This window comes from Peromyscus eremicus, chromosome 13, assembly GCF_949786415.1.
Source record: "Peromyscus eremicus chromosome 13, PerEre_H2_v1, whole genome shotgun sequence".
NCBI classification, from domain to species: domain Eukaryota; kingdom Metazoa; phylum Chordata; class Mammalia; order Rodentia; family Cricetidae; genus Peromyscus; species Peromyscus eremicus.
Genome location: NC_081429.1, coordinates 50,144,925 through 50,172,345, shown reverse-complemented (window position 1 = coordinate 50,172,345; position 27,421 = coordinate 50,144,925). Strand labels below are relative to the sequence as shown.

Sequence of the window (27,421 nt, the reverse complement as noted above, 5' to 3'; positions counted from 1 at the left end):
TCTGGAATATGTGCCTGTTTCCTGATGTGTTGTAATTCTAATAGTATATTGTTGCTTTTTTAAGGTACTATAGTTTTATATACATAGGACATGTCATGATAAAAATAACAGTATGTAGAAAGCAGTTTTCTCCTAGGTTAGTGACTTTCAGGTAAAAAGGAATGTTTGTTTTAACTAACATTTTTCTATACTACCTGAGCATCTTGAATTATTTGTTGCTCACATAATAACCTTAACCATTCCTTTTCAATGCTCAATTCCTTTGGCTAGTGTTAAGCACTGAATACTCTTAATATTCCAATGCCTTTTCTAATGCTAATATGACTGGCTTATTAATGCTGCCTCTTACTCCTCTTTCCCATCAGCCCCTGCTGGCTCTGCTGGCACTCCTCCCCTTCCTGCTACTTCTGCATCTGTTCCTACCCCTCTTGTTCCTGCTACTGTCCCCTCCTCCACTGCCCCAGATGCTGCTGCTGGGGGTGCACAGACCCTTGCTGATGGCTTCACTTCTCCAACTCCCCCTGTTATTTCTTCCAATCCCCCCACAGGTGAGTATTGGCATGGCAGACAGATCTAGTCATTTGGCCATTCTTGCCAGAAACTTCAGCTTCATGATATTCGTTGGTTTGGTTTTACTTTTTTTTTTTTTTTTTAAAATAATGGTTAGTATTTTAATCAGAAAGTGGTATGTGAACAAAGAATTTACTGAGAAATTTAAGCTCAAGTCTATGATCACATTTGCCCAGTGAAGTAGCACAAACATAAATATTGCTTTACTTTATCTGTTGAAGACTTGTGAACATGGTATGGTGTCTTGAAAACTTACCTTTAGAACTTTACAGGGAGCTGGGGCGTCGGCGTAGGTGGTAAGGTGTTTGCTGCGCGAGCACGAGGACCTGAGTTCTGTCCCCAGGACCCAAAGCCAGGCAGGGTGCTGTATGTTTGTAGTCCCAATCGGGGAGCTGGAGGCAGGTGGGCCCTGGGGCTTCCTGTCTAGTGAGCTTGTCCTAATGGGTCAGGCCAGGGAGAGACAGTGAAAACACAAGGTTGATGGCTCCTGAGGAATGACACAAGGGTTGACCTCTGGCTTTTGCATGTTCAATTATTCACATGCACATGTTTCTGCATATAACATTTGTATGAGTACACACATTAATAGTATTGCAGGTGAAGTAATTAGCAAAAACAAGCATATGACAATTGAAAAATATATTTTAATGTAATATTTTATATAGCAAATTACAAACCTCTGTGTTTATTATAATGGAATTTTTGCTTATATTTTTTTTTTTTTTTTTTTTTTTTTTTTTTTTTGGTTTTTTCGAGACAGGGTTTCTCTGTGTAGTTTTGTGCCTTTCCTGGAACTCACTTGGTAGCCCAGGCTGGCCTCGAACTCACAGAGATCCGCCTGGCTCTGCCTCCCGAGTGCTGGGATTAAAGGCGTGCGCCACCACCGCCCGGCTTTTTGCTTATATTTTAGTAGTACCAGAAACTCATTAACTATACTTCCAAAGGACTTCAGGACTATTTAAGTTGACGGGTGTTTTACGTAAGATTTCAATCTAGTGCTAGGGAGATGAGTCATCTAGCCCAGCCTGACAACTAGAGTTTGGATCCCTGGGACCCAGAATGGTGGAGAGAGAAAACCAGGTCCTGTATGTTCTCTAATCTACACACACACACACACACACACTCTCTCTCTCTCTCTCTCTCTCTCTCTCTCTCTCTCTCTCTCTCTCTCTCTTTCCTCTCTCTCTCTCTCTCTCTCTCTCTCTCTCTCTCTCTCTCACACACACACACACACACACACACACACTCACACTGTGGTATGAGTGCACCCTCTGTATAAATAAATGTAATCATCATTTTAAAGAGCTCAACCTCAAATACGTTTTGCTGGGATAAATGATAAAGACCCAGTTACCTCAGAAGACATTGAACAGTTAATATGATGCTGGTTAGTAAATAGGTTCTTTTTGTTTTTTTTCTTTTGAGACAGGGTTTCTCTGTGTAGCCCTGGCTATCCTGGAACTCACTCTGTAGACCAGGCTGGCCTCAAACTCAGAGATCCACCTGCCTCTGCCCCCCGAGTGCTGGGATTAAAGGCATGCACCACCATCTGGCTACTAATAAAACATGTTTTAAAAGACATCTTTGTCCAAATAGGGTTTTGGATGGTGTTCTACTGTGATATCTTCTATAATAGTCCTTAGGAAGAAGACTTTTCTGTAATGGATGAGTGAAAATATAGGCAGTCATTTGATGGAGTTATGCAGCTGTAGGTACACTAGTCCAGCTAGTTAAGAATCTTGCTAATGCTGTAGACGCAGAAATAATAAACGACCCCTCACTAAGAATTGTAGTAATTAAATGATAATTTAAGAATACGTGCTTGGCCAGGCGTGGTGGTGCATGCCTTTAATTCTGCCACGCAGGAGGCAGAGGCAGGTGGATCTCTTGAGTTCCAGGCCACTCTATAGTGAGTTTCAGGCCAGACAGCGCGGCATAATAGAGAACCGAGGACCACCCCCACCCGTACCCCCCAAATAAAAGGGTGATTCATGGTGTTAAACAAGTAAACATTTATTATGTAAGTAGAAAATTATTTTTAAAACATAAAGGAAAACTCCTTAACTTTATTTGAAGGTATAAAATGTGTAAAGTTTGCTTTTTGAGGTATAAATGTAGTGAGTTCTTTACATGTACCCTGTAGCTACCACCACAGGTAGGACCTAGAACAGTATGTCAACCCTCCGATAACCTCCATGCTTCTTTTCACTTCACCCTGTTGTTTGGTCACTGTTGACCTGTGCCTGAGAACGGATGCAGACAGACAAATGGAAGTGGTGGACAGTGGGTGAGCCGGCTGGGTCTGATGGTGTGGCTAGGAGCTTGGCTGAGGTATTCTGTTCCTTTTCGTGTTCCCTCTGACTGTTGGCAGTGCTCTTCTGTGGATGCTACAATGTGGGCCATTCCAAGTTGAAGGATGTTCAGTCAGTTTTCAGTTTGGAGGGTTCTGAGTACTGCTGCCGTAAACATTCCTGTACAGGGTTCTGTGTGAGTTCAGGTCATGTCGTCTGGGTAAATTCCTAGGGAATAGAATTGTTAGGTTGTATTGTAAAGGAAATGGATAATGTGTTTATTTTATTTTGAGATAGGGTCTCACTGTGTAGCCCTGGTTGACCTGGAACTTAGAAATTTGCCTGCCTCTGCCTCTCAGTGGTGGATTAAAGACATGCACCACATGCTTGGAATATTTAACCTTTAAAGAAATTATCAAATTATCAAAAAAAGTAACTACATTTTTTGTTTAAACTTCAGTGGTTTTTCATGCAGTTTTAATTTGCATATCTCTAATGAGTGCTGAGGCTGGGCATCCTTTCATGTGCCATTTTGGGGGTGGGGTACTAATGGTTCTAGCTTTAGTTTATATAAATAGATGTCTTTAAAATTGTCCTTTTAAGCCAGTGGTGGTGGCGCACGCCTTTAATCCCAGCACTCAGGAGGCAGAGGCAGATGGATCTCTTTGAATTTGAGGCCAGCCTGGTCTACAGAGAGAATTCCAGGACAGCCAGGGCTACACAGAGAAACTCTGTCTTGAAACTCTCCAAAAAAATTATTTGTTTTTTATATTTTATTTTATTTTTATGTGTATGAATGTTTGACCTGAATGTATGTATGTTCACCACATGCCTGCCTGGTGCCCAAGGACATCAGCAGAAGGCGTTGGATCCCCTGCATCTGTAGTTAATGGAGTATGATTGTGAGCTGTCATGTGGGTGCTGGGAACCAAACCCAGGTCCTCTGCAAGAGCAACAAGTGCTCTTAACTGCTGAGCCTATTCAATGTAGTGTCTGAATCTCACTGTAGACTTAAGACATGCAATTTTAGATTGGGTTCATCTTTATAAAATTCATAATGGTGTTGATTTTTTTTTTTTGAAGATCCTAGGCTAGTACCTTTATTTCTTCTTCTGCCTGGCCCTCCTCTTTCCTTCCTCATGTACCATCTCCCCCTCCCCTGTCTTCCTGTCATCCCTTCTCCTTCCCATGTCTTGTTGCTCACTGGAGTGTGTTCTAACCCTGCTCCAGAGGGCCCCTGCTGGTGGAGACCAGGTGAGGGTAAAGGCAAGGTAAAGATTGGGATTTGAATTCTTAGGAAACTGGATGGATTAGGAAAGAATATTTCTAGTTGATGTTAGCTGTGAATAATTCTGAAGAGGTGAAATAGGTTCAAATGAGCGGTAAATGTGGGTAGGTTTCTGAGGTGCTGATACAAATTTTGTAAACTAATTTTAAGGTATGCTCTAGCTTCAGGAAGGTGAATATTTTGTGTTGTTTAAAGACGGGTTTGACTTGGAGTTAAGGCATCAAGTGTTTTGTTGAAATACTTTGTTTCCTTTTAAACAACTTTCCTTGATAACTTATCTCCACCATTATTTTAGAATAAGATTGTATCAAACATTATTCTTTTTTCTTTCCCAGAATGTCATTCTTTGTTTAGTCTCCAGTGTTTAGTGACTGCTTTAAATTATAATTTATTTTTTGGAGAGGAGGGGGAAACTTTATCTATAGTTTTGTGTGCTGTAACAGAATACTGCAGACTAGATTACTTATAAATTACATTAGTCTGTTTGGCTCATAGTTCTGGAGGCAGAATATTCAATATCAAGGGGCCTTGTCTGGTGAGAGACTATAGGATAAAAAAGGAGAAAACCCACTCTTTTGATAATGTCATTGTTCATTCATGAAAGCAGAACCCTCATGACCCAATCAGCGTTAGAGCTGTTCCCTTCAACACTGATGTTCTAGCCCAGTGGTTCTCAACCTTCCTAATGCTGCAGCCCTTTAATACAGTTCCTCATGCTGTGGGGACCCCGACCATAAAATTATTTCCGTTGCTACGTCACAACCATAATTTTGCTGCTGTTATGAATTGCAGTGCAAATCTCAAATAGGCAGGATATCTGATTTCCACCCCTGGGATGAGAACTACTGCACTAGAGATTGAGCTTTGGGTGGCACACTAAGTCTGGAGTAGAGATACAAATTTTAATTAATTGTGGTGCTTTTTTTTTTTTTTTGATATTGGTTTTTGGTTTTTCAAGACAAGGTTTCTCTGTGTAGTCCTGACTGTCCTGAACTCACTCTGTAGACCAGGCTGGCCTAGAACTCAGAGATTCCCTGCCTCTGCCTCCCGAGTGCTGCCGCCGCCAGCCAACATAATTGTGGTGCTTTTAAAACATGGTCAAATGATTAAGAAAGTCACAATGTTAATTAATTTTGATTTCGAGTGTAGCTCTTTTTCTTTCCTACTCTGTGCTTTGATAGCGTCAGCAGAGTAACAGCTGTCATCTTGTAAGTTGGCTAACTACTGTCATTTTTAATAATCTTATTAGAAAGTGAGTAATGTACCTAAAGTATTTCATTATCTGAGATAAGTTTCTTTTAATGAGGTATTTGTGTTCTGTTCCTTTCCCAGGTCATCCTGTTCAGTTCTACAGCATGAATAGGCCTGCCTCTCGCCATACGCCACCTACAATAGGGGGCTCGTTGCCCTATAGACGGCCTCCTTCCATAACGTCACAGACAAGCCTTCAGAGTCAGATGAATGGAGGGCCTTTTTATAACCAGAATCCAGGTTAGACTTTGCTTTTGCCATTTCTTTCCATTTCTTTTGCATTGAGCCTTAAAACAAAACAAAACAAAACTCTTCGTTACACATAATTAACCCATACATAGTAGGCGGTTATCCCATATGTAATAGGTAGTTAAGATTTGTGTTGAGGGGCTGGAGAGATGGCTCAGTGGTTAAGAGCACTGACTGCTCTTCCAGAGGACCTGGGTTCAATTTCCAGCTCCCACACGGCACCTCACAACTGTCTGTAACTCCAGTTCCAGGGTATTTGACACCTTCACACAGACACACATGCAGGAAAACACCAATGTACATAAAATACAAATACATAAATTATTAAAACAATGATTGTTGAATTATTAAAACAATGATTGTTGAATGGGTAGAAGAATGAATGAATGAATGAATACTAAGAATACTAAGTTTTTAATAATACTGATTCTACTTTAAAAAGTCAACACATGACTTGGTGTAAAGCTAAGGATTCCCATCCTGTATGGTAATTTGCTTTTAAAAACTAATCCTGAGCTAGACATGCATGTGCTTACTTGTATTTCAGCACTCATGTGGTAGAGGCAGGAGAGTAGCAGCCTAGGCTGCAGAGTGGGATCCTGTCTCAAGTGGCGTATATAGAAGAGCAGTAGTTTCTTTTTGTTTAATAAAAGACATCATTGCTTTATGAATTACAAGTAAAGTTGGATACACATGAAGGTGTTTGCATTAGGCAGTCAAACTGAACTCAGTTACCACATCAAATACTCTTATGGGTATGAGGGACTTGGCGAAATTGATCCAAGTATAACAATTGAAATAAAGAATTGAATCATATATACAGAAAAGCTAACCTTGTACATTTAATGCTACACATAATCAGCGTTTTGTTCATTTCCTAGAGAATTCAAGAAAATTTTAGGCACCTTGACTACAGGAATGTAGTCAACTTAATGTTTTGTTTTTTAATTTTTGCCCAAAGGTAATTAAGCCTGTGTGAGTTCCTCTGATTTTGGGGGACAGATCATTCCATCTCTCATAAGCCTTGAATTTATGGAGCAGAAATTTATCTACTAAAAGCTGCTATCAGTGATACCTTAGTTATGCCCTTTAGAATCTTGGAAAAAAATTGACTCTCCTCTTATTTTTATTTATTATCTCGTTTGATTCATATATAGAAGATAAGATTGATGATAATTAAATTGTTTAAATTTTTGAATTTTATGTGTTTACAAGTGTTTTGCTTGCAAGTACATATGCTTGTGTACCATGTATGTGCCTAATGCCCACAGAAGCCAGGAGAGGGCACTGTATCCCCTGACATTGGAGCTACAGATGGTTGTGAGCTGCTATGTGGGTGCTGGGAACTGAATCTGGGTCCTCAGGAAGAACAGACAGTGCACTTAACTGTTGAGCCATCTCTCCAGCCCATGTAAAACCAAGGTTCAAGATAGACTTGAACTTAATGTTTTTTGATTCTGTATTTCATGCTTTTTCTATTGTCCTGTCCTACCTACCTTTAGATGAAAAGGTGTATTTGCTCTTCACCTGCCAGGGCTTCTCTGTTTCTGGTAAGGAGAAAAAGGAGGAAGGGAAACCTCTGTTCAGTATAGGACACACTATGGAAACCTCTGTTACAGTATAGGACAGACTATGGAAACCTCTGTTACAGTATAGGACAGACTATGGAAACCTCTGTTACAGTATAGGACACACTATGGAAACCTCTGTTACAGTATAGGACACACTATGGAAACCTCTGTTACAGTATAGGACACACTATGGAAACCTCTGTTACAGAATAGGACACACTATGGAAACCTCTGTTACAGTGTAGGACACACTATGGAAACCTCTGTTACAGTGTAGGACACACTATGGAAACCTCTGTTACAGTGTAGGACACACTATGGAAACCTCTGTTACAGTATAGGACACACTATGGAAACCTCTGTTACAGTGTAGGACACACTATGGAAACCTCTGTTACAGTGTAGGACACACTATGGAAACCTCTGTTACAGTATAGGACACACTATGGAAACCTCTGTTACAGTGTAGGACACACTATGGAAACCTCTGTTACAGTGTAGGACACACTATGGAAACCTCTGTTACAGTGTAGGACACACTATGGAAACCTCTGTTACAGTGTAGGACACACTATGGAAACTTCTGTTACAGTGTAGGACACACTATGGAAACTTCTGTTACAGTATAGGACACACTGTGGAAACCTCTGTTACAGTGTAGGACACACTGTGGAAACCTCTGTTACAGTGTAGGACACACTGTGGAAACCTGTTACAGTATAGGACACACTGTGGAAACCTCTGTTACAGTATAGGACACACTGTGGAAACCTCTGTTACAGTATAGGACACGCTATGGAAACCTCTGTTACAGTGTAGGACACGCTATGGAAACCTCTGATACAGTGTAGGACACGCTATGGAAACCTCTGATACAGTGTAGGACACACTATGGAAACCTCTGTTACAGTGTAGGACACACTATGGAAACCTCTGTTACAGTATAGAGCACACTATGGAAACCTGTTACAGTATAGGACACACTATGGAAACCTCTGTTACAGTATAGGACACACTATGGAAACCTCTGTTACAGTGTAGGACACACTATGGAAACGTCTGTTACAGTGTAGGACACACTATGGAAACGTCTGTTACAGTATAGGACACACTATGGAAACCTCTGTTCAGTATAGGACACACTATGGAAACCTCTGTTACAGTGTAGGACACACTATGGAAACCTCTGTTACAGTATAGGACACACTATGGAAACCTCTGTTCAGTATAGGACACACTATGGAAACCTCTGTTACAGTGTAGGACACACTATGGAAACCTCTGTTACAGTGTAGGACACACTATGGAAACCTCTGTTACAGAATAGGACACACTATGGAAACTTGTTACAGTATAGGACACACTATGGAAACCTCTGTTACAGTGTAGGACACGCTATGGAAACCTGTTACAGTATAGGGCACACTATGGAAACCTCTGTTACAGTATAGGGCATACTATGGAAACCTCTGTTACAGTGTAGGACACACTATGGAAACCTCTGTTACAGTATAGGGCACACTATGGAAACCTCTGTTACAGTATAGGGCATACTATGGAAACCTCTGTTACAGTGTAGGACACACTATGGAAACCTCTGTTACAGAATAGGACACACTATGGAAACCTGTTACAGTATAGGACACACTATGGAAACCTCTGTTACAGTATAGGACACACTATGGAAACCTCTGTTACAGTGTAGGACACACTATGGAAACCTCTGTTACAATGTAGGACACACTATGGAAACCTCTGTTACAGTGTAGGACACACTATGGAAACCTCTGTTACAGTATAGGACACACTGTGGAAACCTGTTACAGTATAGGACACACTATGGAAACCTGTTACAGTATAGGACACACTATGGAAACCTGTTACAGTATAGGACACACTATGGAAACCTCTGTTACAGTGTAGGACACACTATGGAAACCTCTGTTACAGTATAGGACACACTATGGAAACCTCTGTTACAGTGTAGGACACACTATGGAAACCTCTGTTACAGTGTAGGACACACTATGGAAACCTCTGTTACAGTGTAGGACACACTATGGAAACCTCTGTTACAGTATAGAGCACACTATGGAAACCTCTGTTACAGTGTAGGACACACTATGGAAACCTCTGTTACAGTGTAGGACACACTATGGAAACCTCTGTTACAGTGTAGGACACACTATGGAAACCTCTGTTACAGTGTAGGACACACTATGGAAACCTCTGTTACAGTATAGGACACACTATGGAAACCTCTGTTACAGTGTAGGACACACTATGGAAACCTCTGTTACAGTGTAGGACACACTATGGAAACCTCTGTTCAGTATAGGACACACTATGGAAACCTGTTACAGTGTAGGACACACTATAGAAACCTCTGTTCAGTATAGGACACACTATGGAAACCTGTTACAGTATAGGACACACTATGGAAACCTCTGTTACAGTATAGGACACACTATGGAAACCTGTTCAGTATAGGACACACTATGGAAACCTCTGTTACAGTATAGGACACACTATGGAAACCTGTTCAGTATAGGACACACTATGGAAACCTCTGTTACAGTATAGGACACACTATGGAAACCTCTGTTACAGTATAGGACACACTATGGAAACCTCTGTTACAGTATAGGACACACTATGGAAACCTGTTCAGTATAGGACACACTATGGAAACCTCTGTTACAGTATAGGACACACTATGGAAACCTCTGTTACAGTATAGGACACACTATGGAAACCTCTGTTACAGTATAGGACACACTATGGAAACCTGTTCAGTATAGGACACACTATGGAAACCTCTGTTACAGTATAGGACACACTATGGAAACCTCTGTTACAGTATAGGACACACTATGGAAACCTCTGTTACAGTATAGGACACACTATGGAAACCTGTTCAGTATAGGACACACTATGGAAACCTCTGTTACAGTATAGGACACACTATGGAAACCTCTGTTACAGTGTAGGACACACTATGGAAACCTCTTACAGTATAGGACACACTATGGAAACCTCTGTTACAGTGTAGGACACACTATGGAAACCTCTGTTACAGTGTAGGACACACTATGGAAACCTGTTACAGTATAGAGCACACTCTTGAGTACTACCCTAACAAGGAGTCCTTGTTAGTTTTTGTGCAGTCCTGTCTGAAGAAAATGTTCAGAGATACTGTCAATATCGACAGAAGCCTTCCTTGTCTCTTTATCCCAGTCTCTTCACTCTCCTTGGCTCCTCTCATCTTTTGAATGCTGCATTTGCTGTTTATCAAAATGCAATGTGCACCCACCTGATTGCCTTGATTGAAATACAGTTCTCGCCGGGCGGTGGTGGCGCACGCCTTTAATCCCAGCACTCGGGAGGCAGAGCCAGGCGGATCTCTGTGAGTTCGAGGCCAGCCTGGGCTACCAAGTGAGTTCCAGGAGAGGTGCAAAGCTACACAGAGAAAACCTGTCTCAAAAAACCAAAAAAAAAAAAAAAAAAAAACCCAAAAAAAAAAAAAAAAAAAAAAAGAAAAGAAATACAGTTCTCTTTCCGTGCCTGGTGTTTTAGGCTGGGTTCTTTCTTAAAATTTATTTTCATCTTAAAATTTGCCAGACTATGTCACATACTCTGTTTATAGTTGTGTTCTACAAACTTACATTTCAAGTGTGGTTTGTACTTTAATTTTCTCCCCCACTTGAAGAAAAATGTCTCGTTTAGACTGGATCTGAACTTGTGGCTTCACATCCTCCTCCTGCCTCAGCCTCCCGAATGTATGTATGTGTGTGTGTGGGTGGTGGGGCATGGCTGGCCATTAATTCTCTCCCCCCCCCCCCCCCCCCCCCGGTCCTTAAATTTTAGTTTATTTACTACTACAGTCTGCTTAATAGTTCTGTAGAAGATGGGCTAGCTCTCCTGGGTATCTGGAAATTACTTCTTATAGTCTCTTGTACCTTTCTTACTTTATATAAAGATTTGAAACAATGATGTTAATCTAGAATGGATTAGATCCATAATGCAGTTGGGAAAGGTTTCACTGTTACAGCTTTGATACCAGCTGTACAGAGTATTTAGTAAGATTATGGAGGAATATTTTATGTTGCGTGTATATACTCAGTAGTTCTATGAGAACTCTATAGAATTTGACATCTGTAACCGGGCGTGCTGGCATACGCCTTTAGTCCCAGCACTCAGGAGGCAGAGGCAGGTGGAGCTCTGTGAGTTCGAGGGCAGCCTGGTCTACAAAGCGAGTTCCAGGACAGGTAGAGCTGTTACACGAGAAACCCTGTCTCGAAAAACCAAAAAAAAAAAAAAAAAAAACCCAAAACTGGCTGTTTAAACATCTGTTTCATGTATTTAATTTTTGCAGTACTAAATCTGGGCTCTGTATTAGTTAGCCAAGTGCTCTACCCTTGACTTGTATTTTTAATGTACTAAAGATTTCTTATTTCAATAATACTTTCTTTATAAATCAGATTCATATATGCCAAAATGTATTTTAAACTAGAATTAAATCTTTAGGGAGTGATTTTAATCTAAGTATTTTTCACACTCAAGGGAATAAAGTGAACTGGAATTGTTGGGACCATGAGAGGCAGCTCAGTTATTGTTTAGTGTTTTCTGTCTCTAAGTTCTTCCTTTCTTCTCTTGGAATTTGGTAACTTTAAAGAAGACAGTTATAACTCCATGTGCTATAATTAATTAGTTAATCATAACTAATCATTATTAATATTAGCTATCATTAATCAGTGTTTGTCAAACAAAAACAAAACTGTATTACATGTGCTATAATTAATTAGTTAATCATAACTAATCATTATTAATAATAGCTATCATTAATCAGTGTTTGTCAAACAAAAACAAAACTGTATTACGCTCTTTTGGTGGGAGAGGTCGCTGGCGTTTGAACCATGATCCTTGAGGATCCATGCTAGGCAAGTGTTCTGTCATTTTCCTGCACCTCATCCCCAAGCATGACTTTTATTTGACAGCTCTTTTGTAAGATGTACTGCTTAGTGAAGCATTTTGTGAACGAAATGATGTTTATGTTTATGAACCCATATTTTGTTGTCAGAGCCTTGGATGTATACTTCTAAAGAATGAATTTTGATAAGGCAGTGGGGTTCTGTGGGATATAAATCTGACAGCATTCCTCCTAATGTATGGTTTGTTTTGATTCTAATACAGGGAGGTCTGGCAGGAATTAAAATATGGAATGGCAGTGCCAAGTTCAAGGAAGATAGCTGTGTTCTAATGAAATAATTTCAGAAACAAGTTACTTGAAGACACATGTAGATTAGAACATAACTCAAACACTCTTGAGTCTCTCTTTTTAAAATCTAGAATCACAGAAATGAAATTCATTTGCCAACAGTGAAGAGAGTTACAGAAACACATACAATTACTCATTAATATCTTCTTTAAGAATATGAAGCACCTTGGTATTAAAGAATGCATATATATTTACATGTGCATTTTTGCATACATATTCATATACACATAATGAACCTACTTTAGTAAGACATTAATCATATAATTTCCAAGTATGAAGCCTTTTGTAGAGGTTAACGTATCGTAATCAGTGTTTCTTAAAATAGAGGCTTTATAATCTTAGAGCATTTAAGTTATGTCCCTCCCGTGGATGTAAATAGAAACAGTAGAAAAGCAATGTTGGGATGGTTGAGGCTGCACTGTTATCTAAGCCAGTGGCTCTCAACTTTCCACCTAATGCCATGGTTCCTTAGTCCAGTTCCTCATGCTGTGGTGACCTCCAACCATAAAATTAGTTGCTACTTCCTAACTGTCACTTTGCTACTGTTATGAATTGTAAATATCAGATATGCATGATATCTGATAGGGGATTCCTGTGAAAGTGCCATTTGATCCCCAAAGGAGTCTTGACCCACAGATTGAGAACCAGTGCTCTAAAGGCAGTGAAGTTAGTGTAGTATTATCACAGATCTGCAGAAGACTGGAAATTGGTGTGGCTTAGTAAACAGGAGCAGTAGTAAGGAGCTAACTTTGAGCACTATTGTAGATAGTTCTTAGGGGAGGACAGAAGCAAACCAAACCAAAAAACACAGCTAAAGTTAAGTGCATTCTCAGTCGACCAGTAAAACAAATAGACCCTTAGTACTGACTATAAATGCAAATTGTCTTTAAACTGTAAGTCATAATCTGCTAATTTTTCTTGGCGTAACAGCTTTTGGTGACTTTGTATTTGAAAAAGAATATCCAAATGACCTAGGTTTTTAAAATGTCCTGAGACTGCAGGGCTGACAGTTCTTCAGGAACCCCAGTTGGATCATCAGCAGCCTTCTTTTTACTGATGACTCAGATTATCTTTTCAATCTCCCTCATCCTAGGTTAATAGTTATTTTAAGGAAATATATTTTAAAATAAATTGCATAAATCATTTCCCTCCCTGGAATGTAAAATACCAGCAACTAAATAATGTATTTACCAAAGGTAATGTTCTTCATTAGTATCAGAAGCAGGTTTTTTTTTTTTTTTTTTTTGAGACAGGGTTTCTCTATGTAGTTTTGGTGCCTGTCCTGGAACTCACTCTGTAGACCAGGCTGGCCTCGAACTCGAGAAATCCACTTGCCTCCCGAATGCTGGGATTAGAGGCTTGTGCCACCATTGCCACCCCCACCATTGCCACCCGGCTGGAAGCGTTTTTTTTTTTTAAACTAGCATTTTTATTTATTTTATTTTTTATGTGCATTGGTGTTTTGTCTGCATGTATATCTGTGTGAGGGTGTCAGATCCCCTAGAACTGGAGTTACAGACAGCTGCCATGTGGGACCTGGGAATTGAACCAGGTCTTTTGGAAGAACAGCCAGTGCTCTTACCCTCTGAGCCATTTCTCCAGCTCCCCAGAACCATTTTTTTTTTCAGATGCAGTTTTTATTATGCTTATTGTCTATTTTTCCAGAATATTTATAAAGCTTATAAAAATAAGATGAAAAAGCTCAACATTGTTGCTTTAAAACTCTTGACTGGATATTTGAAGTATCAGGCCTCAAGGATGCTTCAGAGGGCTTTATAAACCATCTGGAATTTATAAAGTCTGTTTCACCAGTATGTTCACTGTGAGTCTGTTTGTTGGGAAAGCCTTGTATTTTAGTGTCTCAATGCTGTTCTATTCAACACTGTAGTTCTCATTGCTGCTCAGTTTAAGAACTCTAGAATCTCAGGCTCCTGGTAAGTCTCTTCTAACTACACCATTGTAGTTTTCTGATTTTATTTTATGTGTATGGGTGTTTTGCTTGCATGTATCAGTGCACTCACTACATGAGTACTTGGTGCCCACAGCGGTCAAAAAAGGCGTTGGATCCTGTGAAACTGTAGTTACAGATAGTTGTGAGCTGCCATGTGGGTGCTGGGAATTGATCCCAAGTCCTCTGGAAGAGCAGCCAGTGCTCTTAACCACTGAGCCATCTTTGTATTTTAATAAAAATAATGTAACTCATTCTAATTCAGAGGTCTTTCTGTGGTTCTAGGGTAAAGGTCTTATCATATGAGGAAACATCCTGAGTAAATAAGGGAATATACAAGTTGGTAAAGATGCTTCCCATTCTTTGGTTGTTACTGAGGATGGAATTTAAAGCCTTTGGCCCAGGAAGCACACATTGTACTACTGATTTGTCAGCAGCTTCTGCTTCTTGCTCTTTCCTGTTCAGAGGAATGCACAGAATCAGGAAGAATGGAATTCTGGTTAGATCAGTGTCTTAGGGTTTCTGTTGCTGTGAAGAAGCACCATGACCATGGCAATGGCAACTCTTAGAAAGGAAAAACATTTCATTGGGGCTGACTTATAGTCTCAGAGGTTTAGTGAATTATCTTTATGGCAGGACATGGCAGTGTGGAGGCAGAGGTGCTGGAGAAGGAGCTGAGAGTACTATGTCGTGATCACAAGCAACAGGAAGTGAACTGTGTCACACTGGGTGGAGCTTGAGCATAGGAGACCTCAAAACCTACCCCTCTCCACACACACACTGGCACACTTCCTCCAATAAGGCCACACCTACTCCAACAAAGGCCACAACTCCTCATAGTGCCCCTCCCTATGAGAGAGACATTTTCTTTCAAACCACCACAATGAGTTTTTGAAATTTTCCTGAGAGTAGCTTAGAAAAACAGCTTGTTTCAGAGTTATTCTGTTTAAGGGAGGTCTGAGATTGGCTTTTCCATGGCTGCTTTTGGTGGCCTTCTTAAAAGCATGTGGTAGTCTCATGTCTAGAAAAGAAGGCATATTCATCTTTAAAAATTAATAAGCTTGATTTGTCCATAAAAAGACTGCTGTTAAAATATACATGCACTTTTTCTTTTCCTTTTTTGCCAAGTACAAAAGTTAATGTTTTTATTTGTTGGATAAACAATAACTGAAGAGAGTTAGTTCCATTTTTCTGTTTGAGAGGAAGAGAGGAAGTTTGGTGTGTCTGCTATCAGAAGAGGTTGTGTAGTGTCACAGGATGTGTGTCAGCGGTGGGCCCTTTCATGATGTCCTGTGCCATGTGCTGCTGTTTCTCAGCTGCAGCTGCTGTCCTGCCCCCCACGCTGCTCGCTGTCTCCTGGCAACGTGCAGATGCGGCACCAACAACCCTAATCTTCGGAGTCAGGGATTTCTTGCCAAGAAGTGATTTTAGGGAAAAACCTAAAACCTAAGCTATTTTTTGAAGAGAGGGACCAGTTTCTGAGGTTATGCTGGTTTTCTTACATCTAGACACTCTTCAAAATGGTCTGCTTAGCTTTTCTCTGTACATTTTACATGTTCTTGCATGTCTCTGCACACTGGCAGCCATTACCACTCTACTGATAGTAGACTTCTTTATACCTTATACTTCTTGAGTTTTAATATATCCCACCCATATTTCCCTGTTGCCTCTCATTTTATGCTTAAGTTACCCGAATGTATCCATTGATTGTGTCTACGCTGACCACTCTGCTTCTCCAGTACTTCCCCGCCACCGTTAGTGAGTTAACAGCTTCCTAACTTTAACCATGAGGCTGAAAGTCTATAATCCCTTTGCCTTTTTGCTCAACTTTGTATGCTAATTAATCATTAGTTACCAGATACTGGTTTACCTACACATAACCAAGTTTTTCTTTTGTTTCTAGAATCTGCCGTGATTTATTGTGTGCCAGGTCTTGAATTAAGCTTTTGAAATAAAATCTTTGCTTCCACTCTGTGAAATAAGGTTGCATTATCTGTTTCTCGTATCATATTTATGGATTAGATTCAGAGGATCTAATGGTTATGATGTCTAAACACAGAAAGTGTAACTTTAAGAATTTGAGGCTGAGTGACTTTAAAAAAAAAAATCAGTCTCTTTACACCAAGCACTTCATGTACATCCTTCTCTTTCTCATGCCCACATTACTCACCTTTCTGTGATTTTCATTAAACATTTTATCTTTGTTTTATGTTTGAGTGTTTTGCCTACATGAATGTATATGCACCACATGCATGCCAGGTACCTGTGGAGGTCATAGAGGTTTTTGGATTCATGGAACTAGAGTTACAGATGGTTGTGAGCTACCGTGTGGGTGTTGGGAACCAAACTCAGGTCCTCTGCAAGAAACAACAGGTGCTCTTAACTGCTGAGCCAATTTTCCAGTCCTGTTTGTTTGTTTGTTTGTTTGCTTTTTTGAGACAGGTTTTCTCTGTGTAGCCCTTGGCTGTCCTGGAACTCACTCTGTAGACTACGCTGTCCTCGAACTCAGAGATCCGCTTCCCTCTGCCTCCCAAGTGCTGGGATTACAGATGGGTGCCACTATTGCCTGGTTTAATTTTTAAACATATCTCCTACTAGCCATATAGAGGAAACATTTTTGGTTCTGTGAACTCTGCTCATGCTATTTTATGCCTCTAAGCCTTTGTCCTAACTTGATTCCTAAAGCTTGATTTTCTCATCTTCTGTCTGCTTAGCATACATCTTTTCTTCAAGTATTTGTTCAGAGACCAATTCTCTGTAGCCTTCCTCCTTGTGGCCAGCACTGGCTCCTGCAAAGTTAGACAAAGATTATAGATTTAAGATGAATGTGTGTGTGTGTGTGTGTGTGTGTGTGTGTCTGTTTGAGAGAAGAAACACTTGCATCTTTATAGTTTTTTTTTTTTTTTTTTTTTTGGTTTTTGGTTTTGGTTTTTCAAGACAGGGTTTCTCTGTGTAGCCTTGGCTGTCCTAGAACTTGCTCTGTAGACCAGGCTGGCCTTGAACTCACAGAGATCTGCCTGCCTCTGCCTCCTGAGTGCTGGGATTAAAGGTGTGGGCCACCACTTCCCAGCGCATCTTTTTAGTTTTATTAGTCTTATATTTTGGAGCAAATAGAGAATTCCATTAAGAATATGGCTACCATAGTATATGTGCTTTCTGAAGGGAACCATAACTGTAGAGTTAACCTTCTAAAAATTATTTGAGCATCTGACTTGTTTGTTCATACATAAATATCTATTGAAGGTTTACAGTATTCCTAAACTATGCCAGGCATTTGAGATGGAGGAACACACTCTGGGAGAAGAACAGTGGTGTTTTCTGTAGGCTTAAGGAGGAAATACAATGAATTGGAGTTAGGAAAACCTGCAGTAAGAGCATCTCTCAATGAAAGGCTCCACTAACTGGTCTAGCAGAGTCCTTGCCACTCAGTAAGAACTCATTTCCTACTTATTTATCTAAATGGAGATCTAATTAATGCCTGTTATTTGTTACTGAAGTAATAAAAAGCCTATTTAGGTTGCTGGGATGTCATATTTTTTCTCCTATACTGACAAATGTTTAACTTTGTAACTTTCAAGATAAAAATCAGAAAATCAACCACATTATTCATGGTAATCAGCAGAGAAGGCATTTGCAATAGATACGAAGAGGATCAGTTCTCATTATGTAGAGCAGAGCCGCGCATGCTAATGGTTCCTGCTGTAGATTTCAGGCTTACTAAGACTCTAGTGTGTTTGGTTTATGACATTCCCTCAAAAGTGGATCCGTAAGGTAGACAAACGTTTGTGAGAAGTGCTTTTCCTCCTTTATATGTTTTATTGTATTGCCCTTCCTTTTGCTGTAACCCGCCCTTACCCCTTATCCTCCACACCTTTTTTGTTTTTGCAGTATCTCTTGCTCCTCCTCCTCCTTCCATCCTACAGGTAACTCCTCAGTTACCTTTAATGGGATTTGTGGCCAGAGTCCAAGAAAATAGTAAGTTTATGTCTTCTTTCTGCTGTAGTTCAGATTACAGGCATACAATGTAATGTACATATGACTGACTGAGTAGTCACTCACTAATGCTTTACAGATTTGAATAAGTCATTGTCAGAATGGCTGATGGTGATGATAAAGTAATAGAGGTGGGCTGGAGAGAGCTCAGTGGCTAAGAGTCTGCTCTGCTCTTGCAGAGGTCCTGGACTCCAGCTCCAGGAAGATCCTACACTTCTGGCCTCTGCAGACACTGGCACTGACATGCACATATCCATACTTACACACATAATTAAAAATAAAATTAAAAGATAATGACGGTAAATTTCTCTGCTTTCCAATAGCTTTAAAAATGACAGTTTTTGGGAGCACATGTTTAGCTTACATGAGATCCCAGGTTTGATTCCTCAGAACCATAACCAAAATCCCATAGTTTTAAAGATAAAACAAAATCCCATAGTTTTAAAAATAAGACAAATACACATAAAATAGTATAAATGTAAGAGAAGAAAAACGGCATGAGTTTTTTTTTTTTTTTTGTAAATAATATAATTGCCAAATAAAATACCCTGCTTTTTTTCTCAATTGCCTCAACAAAGCGGTAGGCTAGTTTGCTATTACTAAAGTCATAGATGTGTTATAGGTGGCCTGAGTAGATCACTCTCTCCCATTCCAAGTATAATAAGGACCACACCACAGTCAGGCACAGGCGATCAGTCTGCCAGTTTGTCTCCCAAGAAGCAGCCATATATTGGCAGTGAGTTTTCTTTGGTTTGTGGTCTGCTGTTGAATCATGCATAGTCATATAACTAATTTTCTTGGTAGGTCAAGTCTTCTGGAAAAGCATTAAGGAACTCAGGAGACTTGTATTTCTAAATTGGGAAGCCTGTATCAACATTTAGTGATGAGTGGCTGTTACAGAAAGGGGGAAAAAATCAGTCTCTGTGATAGGTTACTAAGGGGCCACATCAGCCATAAAGTTGCATGATGTCATGGAATCTAAACTTAGGGGACTTAGAGTTGATCCTTGAATAACATGATTTGAATTGTTTGATAGTAAAGGACAGACAAGACTGTGGCACACCCACAACACAAATTTTAGTAATAACTAACAAAAGTCACGAAATACCCATAAATCTATTATAAAAAGTTAAAATTTTATCAAACTCAAGCATAAAAACATTCACAGGCCACATGTGACCTCATTGTAAGAAAAATGTAAGCAAATGTAAAGATGCAGTATTATTGAAATCATAGGTGCATGGAATTAACCTGTGTTGCTTTACTCTTGTAACACTTTGTAACCTCCTGGTACTACTGGGAACTCATGTTACAGAACTGCCTAACATGCAGAGTTAGGCTCATTATCCCTGCATTCTCAGTAAATTGTCTATTAAGGTAAAAAGTGTTCTCCCGAGGGTGGGGTATAGCAGGGTGGGAGAGCACTTGTCTGATGAGCAAAAGCCCTAGGATTAATTTCTACTGCTGGGTAGGAGGGGTGTTTGAGGGAGTAATTGTGATCTCATAATTTTTCTCTGTATGTAATACATTTGGCAGAATATGTGTTAATTGACTAATTGGTAAGGCTTCCTGTCAGTATCAGGCTATTACTAGGTTTTTGGAGAGTCAGAAGTTATGGACATTTCTGACTGTTGGTGATTGTGGGAGAGGTGCTGTATGTAATCTGTGCTTTGTTCAAAGGTCAAATTGTATATTAAGACAGAATGTCATCAGGCTGTAGTAGCCCATTGGACACCTTTCCTATAGAAGGTGGTGCCACTCAGGGACTAGAAGTAATATTAATCCCTTGCTAAGATTCTCTGGAAGTAGGCATTTAACAGTATAGAGTGTAAGGTGTGTCAGAGCAGGGGCTTTGCTCACTTTGTCTGCTTCCTGTATCCTTGGCACTTGGAAAGTGTCTGGCCCATAGCAGGCACTTTGGGGCCCTCCTTTTTTGTATTTTGTGTTTGTATTTTAACTGGTTGTAGTCCAGTCTTAGTGCCCATCCACGTTAGGGTTTCTGTTGCTGTGATAAACACCATGAGCAAAAGCACCTTGGGGAGGAAAGAGTTTCTTTTGCTTGTACTTCCAGGTAACAGCTCATTACTGAAGGAAGTCAGGGCTGGAACTAAGCAGGGCAGGATGCAGGAGCTGATATGGAGGCTTGCTCCTCATAGCTTGCTCAGCCTGTTTTCTTATAGTGCACCTGACCACCAGCCCAGGGATCGCCCCACCCACAATAGGCTGGGCCTTCCCACATCAATCATAAATCAAGAAAATGTATCACAGGTTTGCCTCAGGCCAGTCTGGTTGGGAGCATTTTCTCAATTGATGTTCCCTCTTCCAAAATGACAGTCTGTGTCAAGTTGACATAAAACTAGGCAGCACAGTTCCCAAGGGTTGAATCTGTCAGGTACCTTTGCTTTTCTATTTGATGATGCATAACAATATTCGTTTATTATTTCTGTTAGAATGTCTGTGAGCTTTAAAACAGTGTAATTTTAAAGATGTTTTCTTAAATTTAAGAGGTATTTTCATGTATGTCCAAGAATGTTTTTTATATTTTAAATTACTCCTTTGCTGCCTACTGTTCTTTGTCTTGTGTGACTCATGCTGGCCTAGGAGGAAGTGTTCTCCTAGCAATGGTCAGCTGGTCTAGTGTGCCAAGTACAGCCAGGCTTTGAGGTTAGCTGCAGGTTAGAAGATACTGCATTTAAAATGTCCTGAAATAGCAGACTGATTAGAAAAGGCTTTTGGAGTTCCAAATTTGAAGGACTTTGCAGTTGAGTTGAAGTGTCGTTACAGTTAGAGTGACATTTCCTCCATCACAGATCAGTTGACGTTCACTGGTTAAAGAAGACAGTTGAATAGTAAGGGGAAAGTTATTTTTTTAAATCAGCTGACAAGATGAGCATTCAGATTTGAAACTGACTTTGAAGACTAACAATCTGTCAGAATGTTTTCTTTTTCTTTTTTTTTTTTTTTACCTTCAACCATTGGACTTCAGAGTTGAGTAGGATTATGGAACTAGTCAATAACCTTTACCAGTAATTAGTGAAAGTTATTAGGTTTGTAGAAACATCAAAATATTTCATGAGTTGAAGTAGTGTTTTAATTTAACATTATTTAAGTACTTGATCACAGTGGTGGTCAAGACTTGCCGCTTGAGTGGACAGTTGTAAAACATTATTAGAACAGCACTCTTAGTATTTTAAAAGCCTCTTCTAGTTTGGCTCCTATTGTAACTGACTGCCTTTGCTCAACCCCCTTCCTTCCAGTTCCTCCTTTCTCCCTGCCCATGACGTATGCTGGGACTGGCTTAACAGTCGTAGCAGAGCTTATACATTCAAAGGAATGTTATTTTCTTCAAAATATGCACCTTGGAAAGTTGTGTATCTTTGTTTTAGAATCATCATAAGGCTTTCTTGGCATTATTTTAAACATAGTCTATGGAAGTAATATTTTTTGCATTAAATTTAGTGTGTGGAAGAGTCTGGAATCACTTGGAGTATTTATTATTGAATATATCAAACCCCTTACACTGTGATAAAATGCACAGATGCCTCTGTTATTATTAGTTGGAATACTCAGATGGTGCCCCTTGTTACTCATGAGTAGAGCCCAAACTTAGTAAACCCTTTTGTGCTGAGTCCTTTTAGGCCGCCTCTGCCTGTCCCAACTTTGGATGTTTCTTTGAAAATTTCCTTCCTGCTTTATCTTTCATTCTTTATACTTTATACTTTCATTCTTTACAGCTAACTTGAAGTCGGTCCCCCATGCCCTACTACCTCCCAGCCATTGACTCGACTCATCCATCAGGTCTCAGGAAGCCTTTTCTGGGCCACATAAAGAATTTGGTCTATCATGCATGCTACTATAATTTCTTAAAGCTTTACTCTGCTTAATTATAAATCAAAATTTGGTTGTTCACATCTTGGTGACACTTGCCCACCATAGTCTTGGTGACACTTGCCCACCATAGTCTTGGTGACATTTGCCCACCATACTCTTTTCAGTGCAGAACCTAGTTCCTAGCCACACGAGGCTCTTGGGTGCTATTTACCTAGTGATGATGAAGCATGACTTAAGAGCTACAAATTTTATCTTCTAGTATAGTGTAGCTTCTAAGGTAATGGGCAGAGGGAAATACTCAGATGTTTTTTCATCTATTGCTACAGGAACATTAATCTTTTTTCACATCCGTAAAATTAAGATTAAAAACACCTTTGCTTGGGAGTGAAGTTTAGAGGGTTTGCATAGGATGTGTAAGGATCTCAAATAGAGCTCTAGAATCACAAAAAAGTAAAAATAAATTATCTAAGAGATTAAGTAAAACAATGTGTTTTAAAGTACCAGCTGGATAACTGGTACACTGCACAGGTAAAATCAATAACTGTGGCAGTCTTAGTCATCTGGCTCTGAGGCAGTTATAAGGAAGGTAAAAATGATCAGTGTTGGTATTTTAAGTAATTTATAGCATAATTTCTCGGATTTTCCTAAAAGTCCCTGGATCTGTTTCTGTGCACACGCTCTCTTATAATGTACACAGAAGTTTCACTGTTGTTTTTCCCCCATTGTATACAAAACATTAAATCTGAATAAGGGATATATTAAGAGCATGGATTTATTTTATGTTTAAAAAGAAAAAAAAAACCTTAAAAAACAAAACAAAACAAAAAACAAAAAACAAGCCAGGCAGTGGTGGTGCATGCCTTTAATCCCAGCACTCGGGAGGCAGAGCCAGGCAGATCTCTGTGAGTTCAAGGCCAGCCTGGGCTACAGAGAGAGATCCAGAACAGGCTCTAAAGCTACACAGAGAAACCCTGTCTCGAAAACAAACAAACAAGCAAACACAAACAAGACTAGTGTCAGGCACAAGTTCAAGACCAGCCTAGGCTACACAGTGAGACCCCCCTCCCCCAGGAAAAACCCCTCCAACTCCATAAGCCCATATGAGTAAAGGTGTTTTAATGCATCAGTGTTTACGACATAGGTTAGTTCAGAATGGTAAAGCATGGGCAGGAACACAGAAGTAGCAGTGTGTGGTGGGAATACGGTTAACTACAGAGAGTTTCATGTGTGCAGTTTTAGTGCTTTATAATATAGTGAGATAAGTGCTGATGTTTGAACTGAGTGGCTGCTCAGTGCAAATTTACTTTGCTTTGTTATGTTCAAGTATGTACCAAGCATTTTGAGAACTCTGAGTTTTCTGGGTTTGGAGATGATTTTTTATTTTATTTTTATATTTATTTATTTATTTATTTATTTTTGTTTTTCGAGACAGGGTTTCTCTGTATAGTTTTGGTGCCTGTTCTGGATCTCACTCTGTAGACCAGGCTGGCCTCGAACTCACAGAGATCCACCTGGCTCTGCCTCCCGAGTGCTGGGATTAAAGGTGTGCGCCACCACCACCCCGCTTGGAGATGATTTTTTTTACATGCTACAATATGATGAGACTGATTCTAACAATACATATGGACATGTAGTGTCAAGAAATTTTAAATAATGATTAAACCTGAATTAGTTCAAATTCTACAAACAAACAAAATGTTTTAATGTCTGAAGCTACCCAAAGTTGTTAGTGATTTTTCCTCCCCAATTTGATACAATTCTGTTTAATGAAAATTAGGCTGGTGGGGTAGGGTAGTGCATCCTCATAAACCTAGCTGAGGCAGTAGGATTGTGAGTTTGAGGCCAGTTTGGGTTATATGGTGAGAACCTGTCTAAGTAAATAGACAGAAAACAGAGAACAAAGTAGCACATTGTAAAAATTTGACTACTACTTTGACTTATTTTACTGTATATGACTGAGTATTCAAGTTTTTAATATCTCTAAGAATTCCTTGGATAGGGTATAAAGCCCAACTATATTGTACTCATTTCTTTAGAAAGGTGATTATGTATTATTATTGAAAGGTTCTGGAGGCCCAATGGTTAAGTATTTTGACCAAACCTCATTCAACATCCATCAACAACACTAACCCAGAAGGGAGGGAGAAGTCATGCTTGGCAATTTAAAACACTATAATGGTGTGAAAATTCCTTTTACTCATTCATTTTTTGAAAGATGGTCATTTTTGAGTCTGGGTTTATATTTAATTAATCTAGAAGCTCAGCTAAATATTGAACTTTACGTAATATATAGTTTGTCAGCTTGATAAATTCTTAGTTTCAGATACACCACCTCCACCACCACCTGTGGAAGAGCCAGTCTTTGACGAATCCCCCCCTCCACCGCCACCTCCAGAAGATTATGAGGAGGAGGAAGCAGCTGTGGTTGAGTACAGTGATCCTTATGCTGAAGAGGACCCACCATGGGCTCCAAGGTCTTACTTGGAAAAGGGTAAGTGTCGGGGGCGTTCTGGAGGGAGAAGACATCTGTACATAGGTATGAGACTTGCAGGTACGTACAGGAAAGAGTCTTGTTTAGTTTTTACTTACAAGTAAAACTTTACTTATTTGTATTATCTGTTCCATTTTGGTTATTCAGTCAGTTTACAGTGTTTATGATTTTGAAGGTTATTGGTAACATTTTATGCCTATCTGTTAGTATTGAACTTGCTTTTCACAAATTATTTGTATAACACGTAAAACAAAAACAATTAGACTTTTCTTTGGAATCCCCCAGGAAGAAGATTATTTTTCCAAATTATTTCTATCTCTGCTTTCATCCATCATCCTCAGCATTATTATTATTTTGATTTTTCTTCTTTTGGAAGCAGTCTCACCAGGTAACCCAGGTTGGCTTCTCACTCTTGATCCTTCTGCCTCATGCTGGGATTACAGGGGTGTACCACTGTGCTGAACTTTTAGATGATTAATTTTGACGTGCTTTTACATGTTTGAGTTTGATTATCTCCGTAGGTAACTTTCTTCCAAAGAATGATGTCTCAGTATCTTTTGGAGAATGGTGTGTGTGTGTGTGTGTGTGTGTGTGTGTGTGTGTGTGTGTGTAAAATTGCCTCTGTTAGGTGACCATAACATAGCACCTTGGGACAAGAGCTTCCAAGTCTAGAGACTAATCAGGTGGCTCATACCTACCACTCCAGCACTTGGGAGGTTAAAGCCAGATTGAGCTACATGGTGAGGTCCAGGTCAGCCTGGGCTACAGAGTAAGACCCCACTTCAAAAGGAAAAAAAAACACAATCTAACCAGCTTAGGGGGGGGGAATTTGTTGATGTAGCAGGAAATTTTCTGTTAAAAAGGCCAAAGCAACCACCCATTATGTTTCAAAACATGTTAGAATCATGTTTTAGTTACTGTTCTGTTGCTGTGATGAAATACCATGGCCAGGCAATTTACAGAAGGAAAGCATTCAATTGGGGGCTTGCTTACAGTTTCAGAGGTTAGTCCATGATCACCATGGTGGGGAGCATGGCGGCAAGCAGATAGGTAGAGTACTGGAGAGTAGCTAAGAGCTTACACATCCTGATCTGCAGGCAGCAGGCAGAAAGAGAGGGAGAGAGACAGAGACACAGAGGGATTGGAGGGGTGACCTGGTGTGGGCCTTTGAGACTTCAAAACCCATCCCCCAGTGACACACCTTCTCCAACAATGCCACAACTCCCACAACTCCTAATCCTTCCTAATCAGTCTACAAACTAGTGACCAAGCACTCTGACATATGAACCTATGGGGGTCATTCTCATCTAAACCACCAAAAAAATCACCTGTGGGCTTTTATGAAAAAATAGAGCTTATGGGGCTGACAAGATGGTTCGCAGTTAAAAGCATGTATGACTTTTGCAGAGGATCCATGTTTGGCTCCCAGTGCCCATGTTGGATGACTTACAGTCACCTCTGACTCCAGCTCCAGGGGATCTGATGCTTCTGGCCTCTGAGCACCTGCACTCGTGTACATATTGTCACATAGACACACAAATTCACATAATCAAAAACAAAGTAAATCTTAAGTAAATAGTGGGCTTAACATTTTTTATAAGATTGAGCAACAGTAAGTAGATTTATTCTTTCTCTTCAAACAGGAACGGGGGTGGTGGTGGTGGTGGTGGTGGTGGTGGTGGTGGTGGAGGTGGTGGAGGTGGTGGTGGTGGAGGTGGTGGTGGTTACACAAAACAGTTCTCCTTCAGACACTCAGTAACAGGTGCTAGCATAGCTTGCCCCCCAAACAAAAGGCAATCAGTTCTTTCCAGCTATGTAGGTTTTATAAATGTCACAGATTGTCAAGGAGGTTGAAGGAAAGTGACCATGAGAGAGAAACAGGATATTTTTAGAGATTGAACTTCTTGGAGATGAAAAATAGAGTATCTGGAATGACATTACAGAAGAAGGGATCAGCAGCCTTGACCCTGGCAATAGCAACATCCAAACTGTGCCACAAAGACAAAAGAAACATTTTAAAAAGCAAAAGCAAACCAGTAGGTATATAGGGCCAGATTAAATAGTATTCATTTTATGTGTGTGTGTGTGTGTGTGTGTGTGTGTGTGTGTGTGTGTGTGTGTTTATATGTTTGTAGCCTCTAGAAAAGGTAAAATAGACTTGACACAATCATAGTCAAAATGTTTCCACAGCTGAAGAAGATACATCTAGTTGTCTATTGCTATCTAACAAATGATTCCAGAATTTGCTGTCTTAAACAAAATATTGTTCTCTTCTACTTCTCTGTGTGGCATAACTGGGCCTTGTAACCCAGGGAGTCTCTCATGGTAGTAGATCAGGTATGGGCTGCAGCTTACAGTTGTTTTAAAAGACTTGACTAGGGGAGAACGTACTCTCAAGATCATTTATCTGCCTAAGGCAGGATTAATTTTATCCTGGATTATTAACATGAGGGTCTTAGCTTCCTTTTTAGCCAGGTTGCCCACAGTTCTGGACTGCATGGGTCTTTCCATAGGGGCAGCTCACAGTTCCCTCCTTAGAATGAATAAGCAAGAAGAGCCAGAGAAAGTGTGTTGGCAGGACAGAAGTTTTTTGACCTAATCTCAGAAGTGATTTATCAGTTTCATCATGTTGTTTTGTGAGAGTGTGAGTATGTGCACAT

The 27,421-nt window shown here is 39.9% G+C and overlaps 1 protein-coding gene across 11 annotated transcripts in view; it reads left to right on the top strand.

Moving 5' to 3' along the window:
• The window catches only part of Abi2 (abl interactor 2), a 92,507-nt gene that overhangs the window by 55,696 nt on the left and 9,390 nt on the right, over positions 1-27,421 (top strand). For 5 of the 11 annotated variants that reach the window (XM_059278523.1, XM_059278522.1, XM_059278532.1 and 2 more), the window contains exons 7-10: positions 366-548; positions 5,482-5,640; positions 18,335-18,421; positions 24,588-24,761. In XM_059278523.1, coding sequence (XP_059134506.1) covers positions 366-548; positions 5,482-5,640; positions 18,335-18,421; positions 24,588-24,761 — 603 coding nt within the window. The remainder of the gene's footprint in view (positions 1-365; positions 549-5,481; positions 5,641-18,334; positions 18,422-24,587; positions 24,762-27,421) is intronic. The other 6 variants (XM_059278530.1, XM_059278529.1, XM_059278528.1 and 3 more) reach the window with 3 other exon arrangements.